The 26,351-nt window shown below is 45.2% G+C and overlaps 1 protein-coding gene across 1 annotated transcript; it reads right to left on the bottom strand.

The window, feature by feature from the left end:
• Window positions 1-11,502: 11,502 nt before the first annotated feature.
• Window positions 11,503-16,224, bottom strand: LOC137412793 (thread biopolymer filament subunit alpha-like). The gene is made up of 10 exons (XM_068098111.2): window positions 15,547-16,224; window positions 15,038-15,255; window positions 14,802-14,862; window positions 14,457-14,552; window positions 13,927-14,103; window positions 13,713-13,838; window positions 13,500-13,613; window positions 12,797-12,903; window positions 12,219-12,592; window positions 11,503-11,850 (listed from the first exon to the last, which is right to left on the bottom strand). Exons 1-10 carry the CDS (start codon window positions 16,168-16,170, stop codon window positions 11,825-11,827), a joined length of 1,923 nt encoding a protein of 640 aa, XP_067954212.2. The 5' UTR covers window positions 16,171-16,224; the 3' UTR covers window positions 11,503-11,824.
• Window positions 16,225-26,351: the final 10,127 nt, after the last annotated feature.

Genomic DNA, 26,351 nt, shown 5'->3' with positions numbered 1-26,351 from the left:
GCCCCAGCATGGGTATACCTCATCTAGGTGAGCTCACGTTAAATGCAAAGGAGAAATCTTTCGTTGGGCCAAAATGCTTTTGGATCAAACCTCCAAACACCTCGAGGGCAAGAAATCTGGGCAGGTGATGACTATTCACACCTGGATTTGAATTCCCTTTACTTTTCTGATCCCAAATATGAAATGAAGGTAAAAATCGATATGAAATACTTAATGAGACTAAAGTGTTGTTTGGATTGTAAGTTTTTTTTCTTTCAGCAAATGTTCCTCATCCTCACCTCGTTATCGATATGAAAGTTTCTCATTGTCAAATCTTAACTCTTCAAAATCGTCACATCAGATACAAATTTGATTTTCATCTACAACGAAATTGATTTGTTATGTCTGCGCATAGACAACCTGTTTAGATTGAGGTGGTGAATGGTTGCTCCATTGAGTTGAAGACCTTGTGTGCAGGTCTTTTACACTACAAAGAGCGTGTTTGGTCGATCATAATTACTCCACCCCCGAAGGTGGAGGGAGGTCGTTTCCACTCCTGTCTATTTGTCTGTCTTTCTGTGAGCAGGACAAGTCAAAAAGTTATGGATGGATTCGGATGAAATCTGGTGGACAGGTCGGGTGTGTGAGCAGAACTGAATGATTAGATTTTGTGAACATCTGGAAATGAGAATTCTTTCAAGTGATTCTTCGCCATTGAGAGGTCGGACTAAAAACGATATGTAACATATTGTTACGTTTGTGGGGGTAAGGGATTAAATACAATATTGGATACAGCAATGTGTAGGGCAGCACGGCCTGTGTGCGAGTAGGAAGGCAATCTCGATGTATTTAATCAGGAAAGCTGTGAGCTTAAGATTGTTTATGTGTCTTCATGGAGGGGGGGGGGGAGGGAGGGGGAGGAGGGTGGAGCTTTTGTTATCTAGATTGGGGTTAAGATTAGTTTTCCCGGTATGTGATTGCCTCCTGTGATTTATCCCCTACGTTTTTACATCTACAAGGCCGCCCAACCACCTCCAACAATAACCAAAGTAACCGCTTACGGGACCCGAACATTCCCGAGCAGACTAAACCCCGCCTCCGAGGAATCGTAATCGGCAACTAAGCCCTGCCTCCAGAAAGAGCAGGGCCGTGAGGCCATGCCCCGAGGTTCATGATTGGTCGGTGGGTGATGTCAGAGCAAGAGGGTTTGAGAAGGAAGAAGAAGAAGACTCTCGGCTGTTTCTCACTGAAACAAGAAGCTCGCCATTGTTGGTGTGATTGATGTGCCAGTGCTTTTGGTGCACTTTTGAGGAGCACTTGGTTGTGGGGGCGGAAGAAGAGCACGTCTCTTGGCTCTTGCTCAGTAGTCTTTTCTCTCTCTTGGTTTTGGCTTTCAGCTTGGGCAGTCACTTTGTCTCGGGTGCACCTGTGTAGAGAACTTTTCGGAGCTCTGTGAACCTCTGCAACGTCAGTGGATGGGGTGTTGTTTGACTCGATGCTTTTCGGGGGAGCAGAGAGCCACGTCCAGCATGGCAGTGGAAGCGAGAAATGGCAGGTTGGCTTCTTTTTTTTTTCTTTTTTTTTTGTATACAAGATCGAGGCTCGTGAAAGAGTGAACATTAATCACACAGAAAGACAAACCGACACATAAAACATATAACATCGGGAGCGGTAGACAAGATGGGGAGAGAGGGGGAAGGACACAAACACAACATTTGAGAGCAGGGACCGAGAGACATGGAGACATCGAGAGATCTGAGAGAGGGCGAGGGCTTTGGGGGGGGGGGGCATGGGAAGGGGGCGGTGGGAGAGGTATAAAACATATGGACACTGCCAGGACTTCCAGGAAAGAAGTTGGAATTTCAAACAAGGTAGATCTGGGGTGAATTAGCGGGGGTAGAAAAGATCAAGGTTTTGGATGGGGGAAGATAAGAGATGGTGGTGAACAGCTGTTTTAAAGACCTGGAGGGAGGAGTGGGATTGAAGGGAGTGAGGGCGTTTGTTCCAGAGGCGGGAGAAAAGAGGAATGAAAGAGTGAAGGTGAGCAGAGAGCCGAGATTTCGGCAGTTTAACCATCAGAGGGTTGCTGGCAGATCTTGTACGACCTGTAGGAATATTTGGGGGACAGAGCACAGAGAGAGCTGGGGGTGCAAGGCCGGAGAGGAGTCGGTAGAAGACAGAAAGACCACCTACCTGCCTGCGGTGAGTGAGTGAAAGACCCTCAGAGATAGCTTCATCGCGGGAGATTCCAATAATTCTGAAAGCTTTGGTTTCAACAGCGTGAAGCCGAGCTAGGTGTGAGGCAGGAGCACCGGCCCATAGGGGAGAACAGTATTCCATTGAGCTGCGGATGAAAGCCTTGTATGTGGTGAGGAGCTCAGGTGTGCCGAGGAAGGACTTCGCACGACGGAGGATGCCCAGTCGGCGACTGGCTTTGGAGGCCAGCTTGGAAATGTGGTTTTCCCAAGAAAGATCATGGCAGATAGTGAGACCCAAAAGCTTGAGCGACGTCTGGGTGTTTTCGTCTGGGACTCACGTCTTGCTCACGTCTGGGAGTTTTCGGCGCCATTTGTTGGAGCATTTCCCGCGCGGGTGGCTGCACGGACTGCCGCGACCATCAAGCTCCCAGGCGCATTTTTGACCAGAGCTGAGTACCGGCCGAATGAAAGAAAACCTTTTATTTTTATTATCTTTCCTCCGTGCTTTGTATTTGTGAATGAGTGGAGACGTTTCAAAATAGGATTTATTTTACCTCAACCTCTATTTTGCCGTGCTTCACTTTCATGAAATTTATTATTGTGGCATTTTTCATTTGTCGTGTTTCTGTGTTTGTGGGTTCGAGTATAAGCCCCGTGAGCTCCATGCAGGTAAGCACTTTGGTTCCTTCATCCACGCACGACGGACCAACCGCCAGTTTCTGGAATTTGCCTTGTCAGTAAGATTGATCGGTCATTCGTCACCCAGCGGTGTTAACCGTCGGGGCTGACAGGACAATATGGCATCTCAAAAAATTATGGATAGATTCGGGCAAAACTTGGTGGACACATTGGGTGTGCAACGACACAAAAATTATTTGATTTTCGTGAGGATCCGAATCTCGATCTCGATCCGAATCTCGATTTTGATCAGGTTGGACTCGGCACCCATATTTGTCAACTCGCCACAGACTGTGTATGTGTCAGCGGCTGCGGGGCAGCGGGTGAGAAGGGAAAAGCTTAGCGGTAGGGCACTTAGAAAGAGAAAGGCCATTGTGGGCCAGTGTCAGGAGCCTCCCAATTGAAGCCCCACCCATAGGGCAGGTACTGTGGCTAGTAAGTCCTAATAGGTTAGTACCTCTGCCACTGCAGGTGGGCTTTGGTTTTGTTTTCACCCTGGTCTGTCTGTCTGTGAGCAGGATATCTCAAAAAGTTGTCTGGATTCAGACTAAATTAGGTGGACAGGTTGGGTGTATGACAAGGAAAAATTGACTCGATTTTGGTGAAGCTCTGGATCTGGATACGAGAATCTTTAAAGTGATTCTTCACCAAAGAATGATTCTTTACCTTCACCTTCACCTAAAGATAGGGCCAAACGATATATATCTCAGCACGATATCTCAAAAATTTATAGATGGATAAGAAAGTAACCTGGTGGATGAGTTGTGTTGGTGTCACAAACAAGCCGATTCGATTTTGGTTCAGGTTCGGATCCAGATCTGGCCTGTTGGGATACAAAATGTAAACTTTTCGTGCTGGCGGAGGTGTGTACTCTACCGAGTGCCGTTGTACTTACCCTTACCACAGGTTCGGGAATTGCGTTTGGGTCCATTTGTCTGTTTGTTGCTTGGTTGGACACGTGTGCTATTCTGTCTGTCTGTTTTTGTCTGTCTGTTTATTTGTCTCTCTGTTTGTCTATAAATCGCCTACAGGTCACTATTTTAAACCAATCTTCAAAAAACTTCACCAAACGGTGCAGTTGGTCAAACTTTGATTTTGATTCAAATTTTGGTCTTGGTTGGTAAATTTTTGATTCAAATTTTGGTTGGTCAAATTTTGATTATGAGGTCAAAAGGTCAACATCCACCAAATGTCAAAACTTAGGTCAAAACTATTTGCATATCAGGTCACTGAATTCAATCACCAATTATTTTTGTGGTCCTTAAAAGCCAACTATAGTTGCCAATTATCATCCGATTGACTTGAAATTTGAAGAGGCTTTTCATATCAGGTCATTGAATTCAACCATCAATGATGTTGAGGTCAAAAGGTCAGCATAAGTCAAACAACCACTGTTTCTTTGGATTTTGCAAGTATCGTGCTATGCACGACATCTTTGTTTGTTACGTGCCGGAAAAGATTCCGGCAAGTATATTGGTCGGTTGCGTTTGTGGTTCTGTCTGTCTGTCTGTCTGTTTGTCTGTTTGTTTGTCACCGGCCTACAGGTCACAATTCCAAACCGATCGTCACGAAACTTCACCAAGTTGTATAGGTCGTCCCAATTGAGAAGCCTATTGTTTTTGGGGTCAAAAAGGTCAAAAGGTCAACATAGGCCAAAGGTCACCAACTTTGCCAAATTTCTAAAATCCTCAATTTTCTTCCCATTGACTTGAAATTTGAAGAGGACTTGCAAATCTGGTCACTGAATTCAACCATTAAGTATATTTGAGGTCAACATAGGCCATAGGGTCAACATAGGCCAAATTTATAAAATCCTCAATTTTCATCCGATTGACTTTTTTTTTTTTTTTTTTTTTTTTTTTTTTTTTGTATACAAGATCGAGGCTCGTGAAAGAGCTAACATTAATCACACAAAAAGACAAACCGACACACAAAACACAAAAAACAAGGGGAGCGGCAGACAAGATGGGGAGAGAGGGGGAAGGACACAAACACAGCATTTGAGAGCAGGGATATTGGGAGGACTTGGGGGGAGGTGGGAGAGGAATAAAACATATGAACACTGCAAGGACTCTGGAGTGAATTACCGGGGGTAGAAAAGATCAAGGTTTTCGATGGGGGAAGATAAGAGATGGTGGTGAACAGCTGTTTTAAAGACCTGGAGGGAGGAGTGGGATTGAAATTTGAAGAGGACTTGCATATCTAGTCACTCAATTCAAACACCAAGTATATTTGAGGTTAACATAGGCCAAAAGGTCAACATAGGCCCAATTTCGAAAATCCTCAATTTTCATCCGATTGACTTGAAATTTGAAGATAACTTGCATATCTGGTCATTGAATTCAACCAGCAAGTATTTTTGAGGTCAACATAGGCCAAAAGGTCAACATAGGCCAAATTTCTAAAATCCTCAATTTTCATCCAATTGACTTGAAATTTGAAGATGACTTGCATATCTGGTCACTGAATTCAACCACCAAGTATATTTGAGACATAGGCCCAATTTCTAAAATCCTCAATTTTCATCCGATTGACTTGAAATTTGAAGAGAACTTGCATATCTGGTCACTGAATTCAACCACCAAGTATTTGTGAGGTCAACATAGGCCAAAAGGTCAACATAGGCCAAAAGGTCAACATAGGCCAAATTTCTAAAATCCTCAATTTTCATCCAATTGCCTTGAAATTTGAAGATGACTTGCATATCTGTCACTGAATTCAACCACAAATTATATTTTAGGGTGAAGATAGGCCAAAAGGTCAACATCGGCCGAATTTCTAAAATCACCAATTTTCATTTGATTGACTTGAAATTCGAAGAGGATTTACATATATGGTCACTGAATTCAACCACCAACTATTTTTTAGGTCAACATAAGCCAAAATGTCAACATAGGCCAAGACTTTAAATCCTCAATTTTCATCCGATTGACTTGAAAATTGAACAGCATTTGCACATTGAGTCACTAAATAGGGAAACTAACTATTTTTGAGGTCAAAATGTCAAAGGTCAACTCAAGGTCAACCTTACAAAATCATTTTTCATCTGAAAAATCGTCACTTTTCTTCCTGTCGTCAGAAATCGTCAGACTGTCAATTTTAATCTTGATGAAATGGACAATTTGCTGCATGAATGGAATTTTTTTCCTTGGGATGGGGGGGCGGATTTTGCAAGTATCATGCTCCGCAAGACGTATTCTTGTTTGTTTGTTTGTCTGTTTGTTTGTTTGTCTGTTTCTTTGTTTTGTCTTTCTTTGTTTTTTTGTATGTTTTTTTGTTTGTTTGTATGTTTATTTGTTTGTCTGTCTGTTTCTTTGTTTGTTAGTCTATTTCTTCATTTGTTTGTCTGTTTCTTTGTTTGTGTGTCTGTTTCTTTATTTGTGTGTCTGTTTCTTTGTTTGTTTGTATGTTTCTTTGTTTGCTTCTTTGTTTGTTTTTCTGTTTCTTTGTATGTTTGTTTGTCTGTTTCTTTTTTATTGTCTGTTGACTTTGTTTGTTTTATGTTTCTTTGTTTGTTTGTCTGTTTCTTTGTTTGTTTGTCTGTTTCTTTGTTTGTCTGTTTCTTTGTGTGATTGTTTGTCTGTTTCTTTGTTTGTTTGACTGTTTCTATGTTTGTCTGTATGTTTCTTTGTTTGTTGTATGTTTCTTTTTCTGCCTGTTTCTTTGTTTGTTTGTCTGTTTATTTATTTGTTTGTCTGTTTATTTATTTGTTTGTCTGTTTCTATTTTTGTTTGTCTGTTTCTTTCTTTGTTTGGCTGTTTCTTTGTTTGTTTGTCTGTTTCTTTGTTTGTTTGTCTGTTTATTTGTTTATTTGTCTGTTTATTTGCTTGTTTGTTTGTCTGTTTCTTTGTTTGTCTGTACAAAATGTGCTGATGTAGGCCACAAATGGCACCTAGTGGTAGCCAGTAATACACTTTATCTATTTTCAACCAAGTCCGTCTATCCATAAAGTATGCCCAATTAATTAGAATGTGCATACGTCCATAAAATACATACTATAAAACCATACAAAACAAGTCCGGGGGATGTTAAGCAATCTTTGATTGCTTGTTCTCGTTAAAATTTTGTTTTGAAGGTGAAGCCATTAAGGCCGAAACAGCTCTGTCCCAGGACTGGTGTCGATGTGCAATTGTTAATACCCTTGGGGACCTTGCACACTGTTCCTTTCGAGTAGTGGTCCTTATCATGCTTTGTGGACATCTCTTCCCACAAATGAAGATACTACAGAGCACCCAGTCCTCTGTCATCGTTTTATTTCGTTCCTTGGAAGAGGTGCGATTTGTCGCACTGAGAACATGGATAAAATGGTATTTCCTGCTGTGTGTAAAGTTTTCCACATGAACAAAGCCCAAGGATTAGCATTGGGTACGAGTTACAAGCAATAGTCAGGGCCCTTAGGGATATTTTGGTTCAAATTCTTCCAAAAGCATCAAATTTGGCGTAGATGTTGCCCATGCCATACTCTTTCGATTTTTGACGGGCGCCAAGGGCGGTATGATCCGGGGACCATACCGGTCCATCCCGCCATGTCACCTGATCTATGACGTCATAATTAGGATATGCATCCAATCACATGGCGTACTATAAGTGGTCAAAGTTCAAAATGAATCGATCGAAAAATGAAGGCAGGGATCCATTTTTAAGGTTTTCATAAAATCCAATATGGCCGCCAGGTCACATGACCTATGACGTCATATTTATGACGTATACAATCATGTATACATGAACCCGGATCATGATCGCACAAAAATTAAACACAAGGATATGGTATACAGTTCATAAAACATCAAAATCCATACCTTTGTAATTCGACTGATGAACTGCATATGCTTGAAAATTAGGAAATAGACATGTAAATATTTCCTATAATTGTCAAAAATAAGGTCAGAGTTCGATTACCCAACCCAGAAACATAAAATGGTGAACCTCGCGTAAATCTTGTCAAAAAACTCAAAAACTGACATGTTTGACTCAAAAATGACCTTTAAGATGACCTTGAGGGTTGACCTTGACCTCGAATCATCAAAATAACATCATAATTGGATTCCTCGACCTCGAAAACCCCTGAAAAGTGGTATCATACATGATTCCAACCCTTTTGGTTATTTAACTGATTTTCCTCTAATCCGGGTGGCGTCCATTTAGTATTTCGCCAATATGGGGCCCCCCGGGGGGGGGGCGCCCGTCTTGGCGCCCGTCAAAAATCGAAAGAGTATGGCATGGGCAACATCTGGGCCAAATTTGATGCTTTCGGAAGAATTTGAACCAAACGACCCCAAAATATCCCTAAGGGCCCTGACTACAATCATTTCTCTCAGTGGAAGCGCGTCATGGGGCTGTGAGCAGCGGAGTGAGTAGGCCAGTCGGCGTCGTATTTTTCGGCCAGTATTTTTTAGCCACGACTGTACATTTTGAACTTCACAGGATGAGTGGTAAGTCCCAGGACACAGTTTTAGCTGCTTTATGAATACACTTTTATAAAGCCCGTCAAAAATGACGGGTTGGAACAGTTTATTTGACGGTGCAGCCGCGTGAGCGTGCCAAAGTGTGAAGCCTGGGCCTAGTGTTAGGTGTGCTTATATCTTCTTTATTTATTAGATGCCTTACAGACGTAAGTGAACACTCGGTTTACTCTGCGCACTTTGCACGTCACATGCAGCAAATTTCACCTCCCTGTGCCTTGTATTTATTGTGATTTAAAAAAAAACCCGCTTCTTTACACCGACCTTGAGGCTCGGTTTGGGTGTTCAAGCTATTTTGCATCCTTGGAATATTTTGGGTCTTTTGTGTCCTCTGGGTCATTTGGGTCCTCGGGGTCTTTTGGGTCATTTGGCACTTTTGGGTCCTCTGGATCTTTGGGGCCCTCGGGTCTTTTCGGTCATCTTGTTCTTTGGGGTATTTTTGGTCTTTGGGGTAATTTGGGTCTTTGTGGTCCTCAGGGTATTTAAGGGTCTTTTTGGTGTTTTGGCTTGGCAGCCTGGAGACGTAAATGAACACTCGGTTTACTCTGCGCACTTTGCACGTCACGTTTAGCTAATTTCACCTCCCTACGCCATGTATTTATTGTATTAACAAAAACAAAAACGCATCCGTACACTGAATTTGAGGCTCGGTTTGCAAGCCGCCGTCTACAATTCCAATGTAAGTGACATAATTACTCTTCTTTTGGATCTTCAGAGTCCCAAGGGTCTTTTGGGTCCTTTGGTTCATTTGGGTCTTTTGGGTGCTCAAGCTCTTTTGCATCCTTGGAACTTCTGGTTAATTTGGGTCATTGGGGTATTTTAGGTCATTTGAGTATTTTGGGTCCTCTGCATCTTTGGTTTCTTGGGTCTTTTCAGTCATTTAGATTTTTCGGGTATTTTGGGTCTTCGGGGTCTTTTTGGTTTTCTGGGTCTTTAAGGGTCTTTGGGATATTTTGGGTCCTTGAGGTATTTAAGGGTCTTCTGAGTCTTTGGGGTATTTTTAGTCTTCTGGGTCTTCTGGTTATTTAAGGGTCTTTGGATCTTCAGGGTATTTTGGGTCTTTGGGGTCTTTTGGGTCTTACCAAATTTTTGGGTCTTAGGGTCTTTTCAGTCTTTTGGGTCTTTGGGGTATATTCAGTCTTTTGGGTCTTTGGGGTATTTTGGGTCTTCGGGGTATTTTGGATCTTCAGAGTCCTTGGGGGTCTTCTGATTCCTTGGGGTATTTTGGGTCCTCGTTGTCATTTGGGTCCTTCCGGGTCTTCTGGGTCTTCATGATCTTTTGTGTCTTCAACAGTCTACAGGGTATTTTGAGTGTTTGGGGTCCAATAGGTCTTTTGGGTCCTTGGGGTATTTGCCCCTTGACCCCCCCCCCCCCTCCTCCAGCCCCCCACTCAAATCCCTCCAAAAGCACTACTCAAATCCTTTAAAGCCGACCCTGATGAAGACGGACACACGACACACACACACACACACACACACACACACACACACACACACACACACACACACACACACACACACACACACACACACACACACAAACACACGCACATTGTGTTTTATATGGTAGATTATATAAAGATCAAGATTTGTTTTTACCATGTATTTATAGTTTTCTTTTTTCAGATAATCTTATTTTAATAGAGCAAACGTGTATGGTTTTGTTTGTCTGTTTGTTTGTATGTATGTTTATGTCCAACCAAAACGTCTTCTTCTTCTTCAACTAATATTAACACCCTCTTAATTACGTTTAGACTGTTGAGACCCCTCAGACCTTTGACAACCCTTCAAATCCCCCAAGACCCTAAAGACTACTGAAGAACCAAAATACCCTTAAAGACCCAAAAGACCCCGAAGCCCCAAAATACCCCAAATATCCAAAATACCCTTGAACACCCTGAGGCTCAAAAATACCCTGAAGACCCAAATGGCTTGAAGACCCAAAAGACCCCGAAGACCCATAACACTCAGAAGACCCAAAATACCGTGAAGACCTAAAACACCCCAAACACCCTGAAGACCAAAAATACCCCGAAGATCCAAAACACCCTGAAGACCCAAAACACCCTGAAGACCACAAAGACTCTTAAATATCCAAAAGACCCTGCAGATCCCAAAGACCCAAAACACCCCAAAGACCCAAAATACCCTTAAATAATGAAGGTCGCCAATTTGATTCAAACACCTGCAATAAAAAGTAAATGTAATTTATTTGCCAGATGCAGGACGCCCCTTTTTTGAACTTTTCGAGAGCATTACTTGGTTCCTCCAAAGAACACAAGGGTCGTACAACATGCACACGATATTTTTTGGAATTTCCTTCTTTTCTATTGTTTGGCATTTTCTACAAGCTAAGGAATGACCCTTATTTTATATGGTTTGTCACATGGTACATACCACATAAATGGGCTTTTCTATTCCGCTTGCATTTTCCCCAAGAATGTGTGTTTTCCAATTGTTGATCATTGTTGATATTTTAAGAGTGCATTAAATGCGCGCTTCAGATTCTGTCTGCGGATTTTGTTGCAGGTTGTCATGTGACCACAATGCGGTCATTCTTGTTTTAACTAAGGAACGGCTGGGCAAGTCGGCTCCTCAGTTCGCCAATTTTGGCCCATGAGTAACCGCGAATCTGCTGAACTGTTTGGCCGGGGAAGAACGCAATGAACTGCAGAAATATCCAAGAACGCAGGAAATGCCATTTCCAACAAACGATTTTTCAAAACTTCCTGGGGAGAACCTCCAGACACCACCACCCTTCCCTTCCCTCCCCCCCCCCTCCCCATTCGGCGCTTTGGCCTGGTGTACCACCCTCTCTCCCCACCCCCTCCAACAGGGTCCGGGTAATTCCTAGATCTACCTTTAAGTTCCCGGAGTGACATGCCTGAAAGGGTCTCGTCAAGGGTGGTGTGTTCTTGGTGTTGTGTTGCTCACCCACGAACCGCCTTCGCCCACTTCCCCCTCCCCAAAAGAAAGAAAAACTACAAAATAAAACACTTTTTTTTAATTGGTCTGGTGTTGATGTGGCGTAGGCAGGATGGACCAAGTGGCCTGCTCCTGCATCTAATTTCTTTGTGTAACCGAGCGTAGTTTAAAACACACAGAACATGCTCAAAATGACTCGTTTAGCATTCAAACGTAACTTTCAAAGTCACTTATTGAGAGAAGACAAAACAACGACGATGTACAATTGTGTTGCTTTATGAGTTTCATCAAAGGCAAATTCCGCACAAACAACAAAGCAAATTCATTTTCCAGCAAGAATCACCAACAACATGAGCATTCCTCCACAATTCCTCCACAATTCCCGATTGATGCAATTTCCGTGATTATTCCGACATTATCAACAACACAAGTGGTGATTCACCTTGAGTTCCAGCAAAGATTAAGGGAAAGAATGTTACTGCTTGAAGGGAAGTTATAATCATCTCATCAATTTAATTTATTCACCAAACTAATGAAAGCATTGAGGTCATTGTCCTTGGTGTTTAAATCTTGGAATATTTCTCAGTAGATCCGGGATGATGAACGAGCTGAAACAGAAACACACCAGTTACCAACCACCGGAACATCCATCAGGAGGAGATTGCAATGATTCCTACCAGACACAGATATGGGAATCATCCCAATCCCCATTGTAACGTGACTGCTCCACAAGATTAATTAAACACTGAGGAAGAGGAGGATGAGTGAGATTACTGGTGAGATGATGTTGGATGAGGTACATGCTCATTCATTGCTTCACAACTTGCTGGGATGCATGATCTAATCACCCACTCATGGCTTGCCAAGTAAAGCACGAGGACATCATCGGGATGCTACAGATCAAATCATTACGAGCTACCTCTTGGCAGACCCAGTCATTGCTCAGTTACCTGCAAATCTGTGCTCAATGTCTCACCTGAGCTGTAGCTTTTCCTGCTGCTGCTGTAACCTGCACGGCTCGAGGAAAGTCCAACTCCTGCAGAGAATCCAGAACCGCAACTGCCTCCTCCAACCGCAGCACCCATGGACATCCTGCTCATCGACATTCCCATTCCACCACCAAAACTGCTACCTCCACCATATCCTGCAGCACCACCTCCTGCACCGTATCCTACAGCACCACCTCCTCCCATGCTCCTGAATCCATAACCACCGACTCCAGCCAAGCCACCTGCTCCAGCACCACCAGGAGTCATGGCGTAGGAAACACCAGCACCCGGAGCTGAAGCTAGTCCACCTGGGTATGTTCCTGTGTTGGTGGTGATGGTGATTCCTCCATCATGGCTTATTCTGGAGAAAGTAGAAAAGAGTTTGATATCAACACTGGAGGAAAACTGCTATGAGATGGTTTGTTTAACGTCATCCGTTCATTGAGAATATCTGAAGAACCACATTTATTATCTGATATCACGTTTTACCCTCGTCTTAGACATTTTAGTGTTACTATTGATCTGTTATTATGAAAATCTCTCAATAATCACGTGACCATCATACCTGGTCGCCTCACTGTCCAGAAGTTTCTTGTAAGCTACAATCTCCACATCCAGAGACATCTTGGTGGCCAGAAGGTCTTGGTAGTCTCTGGCATACTGTGTGATTTGCTAAAAAGGGATTGTGATCAATGGGAGGTGAATGATCAGTAGATGAAGTTTGTACAATTTGCAGATGATTAATCAGTGATCGATAATAATACAAGTTCATTTCAATATTTCTACATCATCAGGAAGAGTTTCGCTTCTACATGAACTTTATCCGTGGATAAAACACAGAAAATGCTAATTATTATTTAAAAAATGTATTGTGAACAGGTGAGATGTGGGAGAGTGAACAGGTGAGATGTGGGAGAGTGAACAGTTGAGATGTGGGAGAGTGAACTGGTGAGATGTGGGAGAGTGAGCAGGTGAGATGTGGGAGAGTGAACTGGTGAGATGTGGGAGAGTGAACTGGTGAGATGTGGGAGAGTGAACTGGTGAGATGTGGGAGAGTGAGCAGGTGAGATGTGGGAGAGTGAGCAGGTGAGATGTGGGAGAGTGAACTGGTGAGATGTGGGAGAGTGAACTGGTGAGATGTGGGAGAGTGAACTGGTGAGATGTGGGAGAGTGAGCAGGTGACATGGGAGAGTGAACAGGTGAGATGTGGGAGAGTGAACTGGTGAGATAATTAATAATTTTATTGTAGACCCAGAAAACACCCTCACCTTCTTGATGACCTCCATGTCCACCTTGAGGCTAGTTATCTTGTTGGTCCATTCATCAGACTGTGTCTGGATGTTTGTCTCAATCTGGGTAATCTCTCTCTCCAAGTCTGTGTTCTGATTTGAAACAAAAATTATTTTTTATCATTATTTGTTTTGTGGTAATTAAGCAAAGACAAGTCACAAGGTACACATAGACAGCACAAGGTGACGTACCTTCCTGTGGAGACGATCAATTTCACGGTGAACCGAGTCGATCTGGAGCTTGAACACGTGTATCTGTTGCTTGGCCTGGATGATCGCTTGAGGACCAGACTGGACGGTGACGGCCATTTGTTGGATCTGGAAAAAGAAAAATCCATTCAGAAAATCATCAAATGTCCATTATGTTTGGTAGGGATGTCACGTGTCCTCACACCGTCATTCTTACCTGTGGCTGAACCTGGGCGAAGGCATCCTCACGACTCTTTGTTGCAAGAACCTCGTAGTGGGTCTTGACTTCCTGTAAAGACGTTGTGAGATCTATAGCCTGGTTGGTGTTGTCCACCCGGATGGAATAGGCAGCTGTTGGTCCACCTGTGATGGTAGCTTGCACCTCACGTACACGCTGTGGGTACACGGGTGGTGGTGGTGTTGGTGGAGGTTTTGATATAATTATATCATTAAATACATTTTTTAAATGTCATTCCAGAGACCTGTGATCTACATCACAATTTGAAGAGATATCACCTTCAGTTCAGTTTACCTGTTGGAATTTGTTAAATTTGATGTGATTGATCCAAATTAACATGGGAATGAAGATATATTCATCAGTGAGAGATAATTTTCCTTAAATATTGAAAACCTTGAATGAATAATCCAAGTTGAGAAACTAATCTGACGATCCCTAAACTCCCAATTACACCTTGATGAAGAATCTTCTATTAAATGGAGAAATTCTACAACATCAAAGGATCTTACGGCATCGTAGATCTGCTTGGTGGTGTTAATCTGGGCATCCAAACCCTGGACCTTTGTCTGCAGGTCCACGATGGTCAAGTAGGTGTTGTCAATATTCTGTAAACATGAAAATGTCAACAAATCATTGAATATTCTGTTTAGGAACCACAAAGGTTTAACTTTCTCTTTTGATTGTACCTTACCTCACCTGTCAGGTATTCATTGAGCACCATTATCTACTTGGTTTGTAAATACAGGACATTCTGTTACAAACGTCACTCCATTAATCATGACTCCTCACTAAGTTGAACCACGTGGTGATCATCAGTTCTGTCCGATCTCCCACGGTTTGAGTTCAGCACTTACATCTTTGTGCGTGTTCCAGTCTGTCTCCAGTGTCCGTGTGATTTCCACTTCTTCTTCATATCTGAAGAAGATGTTCATATTCATGAGGAAATGATTCCATGACTCGAAAATAACATCAAACAAGGTGTTATCTGCGGAAGTGAGAGGATATCCAAGCTGCAGATCTTCCTCGAGATGAACCTTAACTCAATAATGGGAATGACCATGTGTAATGTCCATGTGGTGCATTTGTTTACTTGGTGGTGATGTCGTTGATGGTGGTGGTCAGGTGATCAACCTCAGAATGAAGTGCTGTATTGGTGGTCTTAAGGTCTTGGATCTGTGTGTTGTAGGTCGCCGTCACTGTGTTTGCCACCACTGCTGTGTTCACAGGACCATCTGGAGAGTCACTGGGGTTGGTGATCATGGAGATCTGAGCTTTCAGGATGGCGTTGTGTTGCTCCAATGTCCGCACCTGGAGGGTACAAAGGGGACAATTTGGTGATCACGTGGTGCAGAAAGAGATGAAAGTCTTATAAAGGACTGCTCACAAGCAGGTAAGTTCACAAGCAGGTAAGTTCACAAGCAGGTCAGTGAAAGGATGTTCCAGGAGATCAATAATTAGACAAGTTAAATAACTCATTGTTTTCGGGAATTCAATGAACATCAATATCGATATAAATTTGGAAAGGTACGATGTGAGGATCACACGAGTGATTGATGGAAAGTATTCACAAAATATGCCTGATGTCCAACATCACCTCACCTGATCAACCAGATTAGCGAATTTGGTGTTGAGGATCTGCAGGTCCTGCCTTTCCCGGGTGCGAGTGTGTTGGACTGTATCAGGAGAGGGTAGAGTCGCCGGGTCTATGTAACCTGGTCCAAGGGGACCACCGAAGGGTCCACCAAATGGGCCACCAAATGGACCACCAAATGAGGGACCAGCAGTACTCGGCAGGAAGCTGTAATTGACGCCATATCCTCCAACGCTGGTTCCCGGGCCTCCAACACGACTGCGGAAAGCAGAGGTAATGGCGTGCAAGGCCTTTCCTGCTCCAACACCTCGCAAGCTAACAGGAAGCCCCGCCGTACCGGACATAGAGAGGCCACCAACTCCCATTCCAGATCTGTAGCCACTCATCATGCTGCTCCCAAGCACTCGGGAAAGACCGGTTCCACCTACCGATCGCCCAAAACCAGCACTCACTGCACCTCCAGCACCACCTTGGTATCCCAGTACCCTCGTGATTCCACCGCTTGAGTAAGTTGTACCATAACGAACCGACCCTGCACTGACTTTGTGTGAAGAACCATGGCTGTGGCTCACACCCTGTCCTCGGCTGATACTCTTGGTGTGACTCGAGCTGACTGTATGGGAGATCGACATCTTGCTTGAGCTCCTTTTCCTGCTTCCACTGCAAACTCTGAGGTCCCTACCGTGTGCTGTTCTCCTGTACCTTATATAGCCCAGCATGGGTATACCTCATTCAGGTGAGCTCACGTTAAATGCAAAGGAGAAAACTTTCGTTGGGCCAAAATGCTTTTGGATCAAACCTCCAAACACCTCGAGGGCAAGAAATCTGGGCAGGTGATGACTATTCACACCTGGATTGATTTCCCTTTACATTTCTGATCCCAAATATGAAATGAAGGTAAAAATCGATATGAAATACTTGATGAGACTAAAGTGTTGTTGGGATTGTAAGTTTTATTATTTTAGCAAATGTTCCTCATCCTCACCTCGTTATCGATATTAAAGTTTCTAATTGTCAAATCGTAACTCTTCAAAATCGTCACATCAGATATAAAATTAATTTTAATCTACAACGATATTGATTTATTATGTCCGCACATCGACAACCTGTTTAGATTGAGGTGGTGAATGGTTGCTCCATCGGGTTGAAGACCATGTGTCCAGGTCTTTTACACTACAAAGACCATATTAGGTCGATCTTGACCATATCAGGCCAAATTTCAGCTAACACCAGAAAAAAGACAGGAAATTGTAACTGTGAGAAAATAAGGCCAATCCTTGAGAAAAATTGCAAAACAATTCCAAGTGTCAGTAAATGCAGTGGCTTGTGCCATTAAACGACATAACGAAACTGGTAAAAATGCGGATAGAAAAAGTTCTGGTCTATCAAGAATCACAATAGAATCGCAGGACAAGTAATCCGAGTCACCAGTCTGCGCACCAGACGTCTTACAGCACCGGAAATGGCCCTCGATGGCCTAATGGAAAAATAAAATTCAACCCAGACAGAATTTGAACCCACAATCCACAGCATGGGAGTCTGATGCTTTTCCATTCGGCCATCGAGACAGCACATCTGAATTTAAAGTATATATATATGAAATTTTTTGTTCATACAGTCATGTGAAAAAGTAAGTACACCCCATGTAAAGTTTTGACTTTTTCAACATATTTCAACATACAGCTATTTGATCTTCATTTCAACAATATTGACAAATAAAGGTGATATAATATAACAAATATCATGAAACATTTACATTTTGTCGTCCATTGTATAATTTAAATAAACATAAATGCAAATTTCGTATGTGGAAAAAGTAAGTACACCCCTACATTTATCACTACTTCAAATACCTAAAATTAGAATCAGGTGCACCAGCTCAGGTGCAAATGTTTAGAACATCGTTAGAGAGGATCTTGGAGGAACCTGTCTTATTTCAACGTCAGATATTTAGTTTGGTTTGCTCTTTGTTATTGAAGTGTGCGGCGTCACCATGCCTAGATCAAAAGAGCTCTCTGAGGCCTTCAGAAAGAAGGTTATAGATGCCTACGAGTCTGGGAAGGGATTTAAAAAGATCTCCAAACAATTTGAAATCAATCATTCGACTGTCCGGAAGATCAACTACAAGTGGAGAAGATTCCAAACAACTGCCAGCTCGTTCAGGCCAGGCCGGCCGCCCCAGCAAGTTCAGTCCGAGAGCAGACCGCAAGATGCTGAAAGAAGTCTTTAAGAACTCCAGAATGTCATCATGGGACCTACAGGTAGTTCTTGCCACTGTTGATGTCAAAGTGCATGAGTCTACCATTAGAAAGACGCTGCACAAATTTGATCTACATGGGAGGTGTGCCAGGAGGAAACCTTTGCTGTCCAGAAAGAACATCAGGGCAAGACTAAAGTTTGCCAATGAACACCTAGGCAAAGACCAGCACTTCTGGAACAATGTGCTCTGGAGTCAAAGGTAGAGCTATTTGGCCACAGTACCAGAAGACATGTTTGGCGAAAACAAAAGACACCATTTGACCACAAGAACCTGATACCAACTGTAAAGCATGGTGGTGGAAATATTATGGTTTGGGGCAGCTTTGCTGCATCAGGGCCTGGGCAGCTCACCATCATAGAATCCACGATGAATTCTTCATTGTACCAGAGGGTGCTTGAGGATAATGTGAGGCCAGCTGTCGGAAAGTTGAAGGTCAACCGAAGGTGGACCTTGCAACATGACAATGACCCTAAACATACCTGGATGACAATGACCATGACAAACTAAACATACCATGACAATGACCCATCTGAAATAGAGGGTTCTGGAATGGCCAAGTCAAAGCCCGGATCTAAATCCCATCGAGATGTTGGGGGATTTGAAACGAGCTGTGCATGCAAGAAACCCCTCAAACATCGCACAGCTGAAAGAATTTGCATGAAGGAGTGGGCAAAAATTTCTCCCAGTCGATGTCAGAGACTGGTAGACAGTTATAAGAAACGCCGACTTGAGGTTGTTTCTGCCAAAGGGGGCAATTCCACCTGTTAGAGCCAAGGGTGTACTTACTTTTTCCACATGTGAAATTTTCATTTATGTTTATTTAAACTATACAATGGACTACAAAATGTAAATGTTTCATGATATTTGTTTTATTATATCACCTTTATTTATCAATATTGTTGAAATGAAGATCAAATAGCTGTATGTTGAAATATGTTGAAAAAGTCAAAACTTTCCATGGGGTGTACTTACTTTTTCACGTGACTGTATGTGTATGTATATATATATATATATATATATATATATATATATATATATATATATATATATATATATATATATATATATATATATATATATATATATATATATATATATATATACAGTATATATATATATATACATATATATATATATATATATATATATATATTGAAAGGGGTATAAAGTGTGTATATAAATGGGAATTTATATATCTAATATACCAGAAGAAGCCGAGAAACGAATTTTCAGTCCCCATGTTAAACCTGCATACAGAGAAACCGTCCCTTTGCCTTTGTGCCTCCTTTTGATTGATGGCGAAAGTGGCAAACTGGTCAGCCGACTTGCCCAGCTGTTCCTTTAAATTAAAACAAGAGTGACCGCACTGTGGTCACAACCTACGACAAAATCTGGTAACTGGCCGATTGGGAAACCCGCACTTAAAGCACTCTTAAATAATTAACACGACACCTTCTATCACCTGCGAATCCTGTAACCTCACATAATTGACTCTCACATGAAGAGAACGTTGAATGGTGCGTCCCACTCTGTATCTTCCACATATCACCTCTCTACTATATAAGAGAGATGTCTGTCTGTCTGTGTGTCACCATTTTTCTCAGAGATGGCTGAACGGATCTTCGTCAAACTTTCAGAGGTTCATCAGCGAGTGCCTGGGAGTGTTTTAGGCCAGAAAAAGAGAAAAATTGAAAAAAAAGTTCGTTTTTTGGGATATCACTCGATATCTTTCGATAGCGCTGCCTCCCTCCCTCCTTCCCCCTCCCTTCTTCCCCCACTCCCCTTCCTCCCCCCTCTATTCCCTCCTCACCCGTTCCCCTTCTCCCCTCCTCCCCCCTCCCTCCTCCCCACCCTCCTCCTATCCCACCTCCCCTCCTCTATACCCCCTCCCCCTCTATTCCCCGTCCCCCTCCTCCCCCTCCTTCCCCCCTCCCCCGCTATCCCTCCTCCGCCCTCCCCTTCCCATCCCTTCCCCCTCCCCCGCCCGGCATCGCCAGGTACTTCTGCTAGTAGCATATAATTTAGGGGAGGGGGTGTGCACCTCCTCTTGACATACTCCAGTAACAACTGTAAATAAGTCAAAGATGGAACCATCACACTTCACATCACTCTCAGCACCAGAGTATAGTTTAGAAATCATATTGATGAGTATTGTTGGTGCCCTACAAAGACCAATAAATTAATCATCCAGAGGACATCCCAAATTGATCAATATTGATCAAAATAGGCTGCGAGCATCACCTGCTGAAACTCTAGCCTGCGTCCGGTGAGGACCTGAAGAGCAAGGACACAGTCAATCATTGACCTCTGTGGGCGCTGGTGCTCAAGCAGATTGTGGCGAACCCTGTCAAGAATGATCTGAGCAAAGACCATGCCCCTCACTGAGAGTAGCAGCATCCCTCGGTAGGTGCTTCCAGTCCAGGCGATCATCTTTACCTTTCCAGAGAAGGGACAACAAGACCCCTCTTACAGTCTGATGGGATCATGCCTGTGCTCCAAACAGACCACAGAACTGCATACAACAACACGGGTACAGCACTTCCAACAGCCTTGAAAAGCTCAGCATGGATGCCACAAATCCCAGGAGCTTTGCCCCATTTCAACCGACTGCAGCCTGTGTTCCCACAAATGAAAGTAGTTCACAGTTGATTGGAGGGTCAGCAATAGGGATAGTAACACCCATAACATCCAACTCAACAGCTGGTGGGTCAACCTGGTGCAGCCACTCAAGTCAACCGGCCTAGCGGGCCTTCACTGCAGACTCCTCTGTCAAGAGGCCACCACCCTCTGATTTAACTGCAGTACACCGAGGACAGACTTGGAGGAACACTATGCACGTTGGGCAGGGGGGAGAGGAGTGAGGCTGGAGAAGTGTGACGGATGGAGAGGGTTTGGTTCCCGACTCGGGAATTAGTTCTTTATTAATACTTTTGAAAGGTACAGCGACTGAAAACTGAAGTTAGGGATTGAACTCCAGTGGAATGATATTATTTTCATATTCCTGGGGTGTATATGAAGATGTATTTATCCAGCAATGGCGTTCTCCATGAAAGGGGTGAATTGCGACGATGTCGACAGAAAAGGCGTCAGAAAATCGCCCCAACTGTGTGTCATGCACATATCATCTGTTCAGAAAGAACAATCCCTCCAATCCTTGCATCTTGCTTCTTGCTTCTTCTGTGTGCACTGTGCATATATCAAACCGGCTAGCCCCCGGACCGGCATACAGGCCATTTTTAATCTTCAGGGCTACCTAAACTTACACATCTTCTCATCCCGAGCACACCATAATAAAAATGCACAAAAAATGCTTTTATTTCATTTCTTTGCCAGGCAGGGCCAACCTCATGTGGTCCAACTGCTTGGCATTAATGCCACTCAAACAAGTGGTCCGAAGTGCAAGATGGTTTTGCAGCAAGGTGCTGCACCACAGAGGTGCAAGGCCACAAAGCTTGTGGTCCATAGTGTGTAAGGTGCAGCAAAGGGTTTGTGGCAGCAAAGTGTTGCACAGATGTAACAAAGGTGCAGCAGAAGGATACGACAGCAAAGTGCTGCGCCGTTCGGCTGCACAGATGTAGCAATGTGCAGAAGGGATGCTGCACAGGTCGATGGTGCTGCACAGCTCCACCTCCAAAATGATCCTGGGGTGGGGGGAAAGACAAGGCACAACAAGCAAAGCGGAAAAGATGCAATGGCACACAAAAACACAAGGTAATGCGATGCAAGGGGCGTGGAAGAGCGAGCAGAGCAGGCTCGTCCCTAACCGTCCGTACCCCCCACCGTCGGCTTACACTACCCTAGCCCCCCTTGTATTTACAATCCGTCTCTACGTCTTGTCACCCATATCCCCCTCTACTCCAAATTCGTCTCCCAATCCCTCCCAGGAAGGAAGGAATGGAACAAACACAATGTCACACTACGTCATGATGCGTCTTACTTCTCAAACGGCTCACAGAGCCTCGGTGTGGAGCTCCGTCCTCCTTGGTGACTGGCTGTGGATGGTGCGAAGGGATTTCTCTTCCTAACTACACTACTGACATTTACTCAGTCGTACCCTGCCAATCGGCCTCTTTAAACTACGTGGTTCTAAGAACCCGAATCCCCATTGCCCACTCTGTGGTGTCCTCGAAATTTGGGTCTCACTCCGAATGAATTTTCTCTCTGTGCCCTTGCACAATTTTGGGGCTGGGTCATGTGGCTCGACCAGCAGGTCCACCTACCTGCGCACCTCTGCCACTGGAGTTGCCACCCGAGCTTACCTGCTCCTGCGACTACCTAACTGGGGAAGGCCCCTCCTGGCACTTTACCCCCTGATGCCCACCTTGGCATTGGGCAACCCGGGTCCTTCCCTTGGATCCTCGGGCCCCACTCAACAACTCACAACTACCCTAACTGGGGAAGGCCCTTCCTGGCGCTTACCCCCTCTTTGCCCACCTTGGCATCGGGCAACCCGGGTCCTCTCCAGGGATCCTCGGGCCCCCCTCACAACTACCCTAACCGGCTCCCAGAGCCTACCTGCGGCCTCACCTGGCCGACAAACTACCAGTGGCGGAGTGCCCCAATAACCACACGTACCAACGAAGCCACACGCCCAGCCATTCCACATACTCATGCACCCAACAAAACACTTCGTTCTACTACCTGCACCACAGGTGTCAATATCCATACAAATTTACCTATGCCCTCTACCTGGCTTTACACTACCCACCCCAGGCTTTCGCGAATGGGTTCCACCTCCCCCCATCCACTCCTTCGCACCATGCATTCCACACCTAATATTCTCACACACCATTTATTTCGCACACCACTTTTCTCACACACCTTTTGTGCTCACACACCTCTTTCCATACACCTCAACACAATTCCATTTGTCTCAACACAATTTCTCACACACATAACATCATCTTGCTGACTACTTCCCCTAAAACTCGTGCTTCACCGTCGTCCTTTAAACTATGCACTCCATTGTCATTATCATCCACCTAAGCTACCTACGTCCCCATTACAGTTTTTTTTTTTGTATACTGAATCGAGGCTCGTGAAAGAGCTCACATTTACTTCAAAAACAAAACCAGACAAACAAAATATATAAAAAGAGGGAGCGGAAGACAAGAAAAGGGGAAGCACACAAACACTTGAGAGCACACAACATTTAAGAGCAGGGAGATGTGTGGGAGGAAGAGGGCTTGGGGGGAGGAGGCGTGGGAAGAGGGGGGGGGGGGGGTGGGAGAAGTATAAAACACAAGGACACCAAGGACTTCCAGGACAGAAGTTGGTATTTCAAAAAAGTGGAATTGGGGTGAAATTAGCGGGGGTAGAAAAGATCAAGGTTTTGGATAGGGGAAGATAAGAGATGGTGGTGAACAGCTGTTTTAAAGACCTGGAGGGTGAGGTGGGATTGAAGAGAGTGAGGGAGTTTGTTCCAGAGGCAGGAGAAAAGAGGAATGAAGGAGTGAAGGTGAGCAGAGATTCTTGATTTTGGCAGTTTAACCATAAGAGGGTTGCAGACAGATCTTGTGCGACCTGTAGGAATATTTGCGGGACAGAGCCCAGAGAGAGCTGGGGGGGCAAGGCCAGAGAGGAGTCGGTAGAAGACGGAAAGACCACCAACCTGCCTGCGGTGAGTGAGTGAGAGGCCCTTGGGGTTAGCTTCATCGCGGGAGATTCCAATGATTCTGAATGCTTTGGTTTCAACATCGTGAAGACGAGCTAGGTGTGAGGCAGGAGCACCAGCCCAGAGGGGAGAGCAGTATTCCATTGAGCTGCGGATGAAAGCCTTGTATGTGGTGAGGAGCTCAGGTGTGCCAAGGAAGGACGTCGCACGACGGAGGATGCCCAGTCGGCGACTGGCTTTGGAGGCCAGATTTGAAATGTGGCAGTACAGGTGTCACTACTTAAATCTCAGTCTCTACTGTCTGCTAGATCCCTAACATTATCCTCGCCCTCCCTCGGCTAGCTTCGGTGCCCCATGGAGGTAACCATTGCTGGCACCTCCATGTGCCTGTCATTGCCATCCCCCAAACTAATGCTCATGGGCCCTGTGTGAGGAATGGTAACACTACCATTCCCTCACGTGGGGTACCATTCCCCAACACTACTCCCCCCAGTCCTCTGAACTATGAGCCCCCGTCATTTGAGGTACTGGGTCCTGCCTCGGCTTCTACGGCCAAGGCGATCCATGAGGGCACCTGTTCGCCTGTGTAGGGTCTCACTCGGTCGGCATGGACGATCCGAGGGAGAGCTCGTGGCCCCATTTTGATCTTAATGACCATGTCACAAATTTGCGCCAGGGCGACCCCCGGGCCTTGCCAAGGCGAGGTGAGTTTGGGGCACATGCCCTTCCGCCTCCGGGGATTGAAGAATCAAATCTCCATCCCCGGAGAATACTGACTCCTCTGGCTCCGGTGGTCGTACCCGCGCTTCATCTTGGCACCCGCCAGCTGGAGCTGGCGGCGTGCGAAGGCATGGACCCTCTCCATGCCTTCCTCCAGGTGACGTGCATAGCCCTCCCCCTGAGGTCTATCAGGGGTTTCTGGCACGGGACCGCATAGCAGGTCGGCCGGAGCCCGCAACTCCCGCCCGTACATAAGCAGCGCTGGACTACATGCGGTGGCCCCGTGCTGGCTGGTTCGGTAGGCCATTAACAAATACGGGAGATGTTCGTCCCAGTCGTCCTGACGGGTGGTGGTAAATAGTGCCAATTGTTGAACCAGGGTTCGATTTAACCCTTCCACCATCCCGTCAGATTGAGGTCTTAAGGGCGTTGTCCTTGTTTTCCTAATTGACAGGAGCGTGCACACATCTATAAATAAATGGCTCTCAAAATTTCGACCCTGGTCGGTGTGCAGCTCCTCCGGAATCCCATGCCGACATACAAATCCTTCCACAAAGGCCTGTGCTACCACCCCGGCTTCTTGGTTCGGGAGGGCATACGCCTCCGGCGACTTGGTGAAATAGTCCTTAACTGCGAGGATGTACTTATTACCTTGGCGGGTGCGGGGTAGTGGCCCTAATATGTCCATAGCCACCCGCTCAAGGGGGGGCCCCCACCTGGTGTAATTGAAGGGGGGCCCTCATCCTCCGTGCTGGTCCCTTTTTAGCAGTACAGGCGTCGCATCTCCGACACCAGTCCTGTATATCGCGCCCCATATTCACCCAATAGAACCTCCGGCGGACCCGAGATTTGGCCTTTGTTCTGCCCAAATGGCCGCCGGAGCGGGTACCATGCACCTGCTGCAAAATGGTGTTCTTAAATTGCTCTGGGACTATCACCAGCCAGGAAGTTTTCTCAGAGGGAATCTCTACCCACTTGCGGTACAAGATGTTATTTTTCAATTCCAGGGTTTGCCATTGAGCCCAATATGCCTTTGTTGGCACCCCGAGGGGGGTGACCTCTTCCCCACGAGGTATTTTCCCTAATCGAACCCATTTGTGCACCGGTCCCAGTACGGGATCCTCCCGCTGGGCCGTGCTCCAAGCCAAAGTTCCAAATTCCTCATCGGCGGTTAGTGGCAAGATTGGCCCTCTCGCCCGGGTTGCACGGACTACGAGGGTAGGGGTGGAGTCTGCCAATTGTTCCCTGTCCTCGTGCCTCGCACAAAATTTACAATTTTCCCCCAAACAGGGACGTCGAGAGAGTGTGTCGGCATTCCCATGGGCCCTTCTGGCCTGATGGGTCACACTGAAATCGTACTGCTACATCTTTTCCAACCACCTTGCAATTTGGCCCTCCGGCTCCTTGACCCTGAGGAGCCATTTCAGGGAGGAATGGTCAGTTCGAACCAAAAATTTCCGCCCGTACAAGTACGAGTGGAAATGGCTCATGGCAGCCAGCATAGCCAATAACTCATTACGAGTGCCGCAATAATTTTGCTCGGGCCTACTAATGGCCCGACTATAATACGCGATCATTCTCTCCATGCCCCCCTGTGTCTGGGACAAAACCGCGCCCAATCCCTCCTGGCTTGCATCCGTGTCCAGGGTTAACTTCCCGTCACTGGTGGGGTAAGCTAGAATGGGTGCGGATGTCAAACACCCCTTCAATGCTAGGAAGGCCTCATTGCACTCCCTTGTCCAATTAAACCTCGTCCCTTTCTCCGTAAGCCGGTGAAGGGTCTGGGCTATCTCCGCAAATTTTGCCACAAAACGCCTGTAATAGGAGCAGAGTCCCAAAACCCCCCGCACCTCTTTGACGTTGTGAGGTGCGGGCCACTCCTCTACCACTGTAATTTTGCCTGGGTCTGTTTTTACCCCCTCGCGACCGATGATGTGACCCAGATAGGTCACCTCCTTAGCAAACAAAGTGCACTTACTCGGGCTCAACTTCAACCCTGCCTGTCTGAGGCACCCAAACACCTGGTCCAAATTAGCTATGGCTTGGGGAAATGTTTTAGCATGCATCAGGATGTCATCCAGGTACACCAGACATGACTGCCATGGCATGCCGCCCAGTACATGCTCCATCAATCGTTCAAAGGTGGCGGGGGCGTTACACAAACCAAACAGCATCACAGTGAACTGATACAGCCCCTTACCTGTGGAAAATGTCGTTTT

Source organism: Myxine glutinosa, chromosome 5 (assembly GCF_964187855.1).
Source record: "Myxine glutinosa chromosome 5, kmMyxGlut1.1, whole genome shotgun sequence".
NCBI classification, from domain to species: Eukaryota; Metazoa; Chordata; class Myxini; order Myxiniformes; family Myxinidae; genus Myxine; species Myxine glutinosa.
This window is presented reverse-complemented; position numbering and strand designations above follow the sequence as displayed.

Bases quoted from the DNA above. Each gene is read 5' to 3' on its own strand.
- LOC137412793 (XM_068098111.2), bottom strand. From the start codon at position 16,170: ATGTCGATCTCCCATACAGTCAGCTCGAGTCACACCAAGAGTATCAGC. The intron at 14,553-14,801 runs GTAAGTGCTGAA...TCATGTTTACAG, and splicing joins ACTGGAACACGCACAAAGAT to AATATTGACAACACCTACTT. The intron at 12,904-13,499 runs GTGAGGGTGTTT...ATCCCTTTTTAG, and splicing joins ACATGGAGGTCATCAAGAAG to CAAATCACACAGTATGCCAG.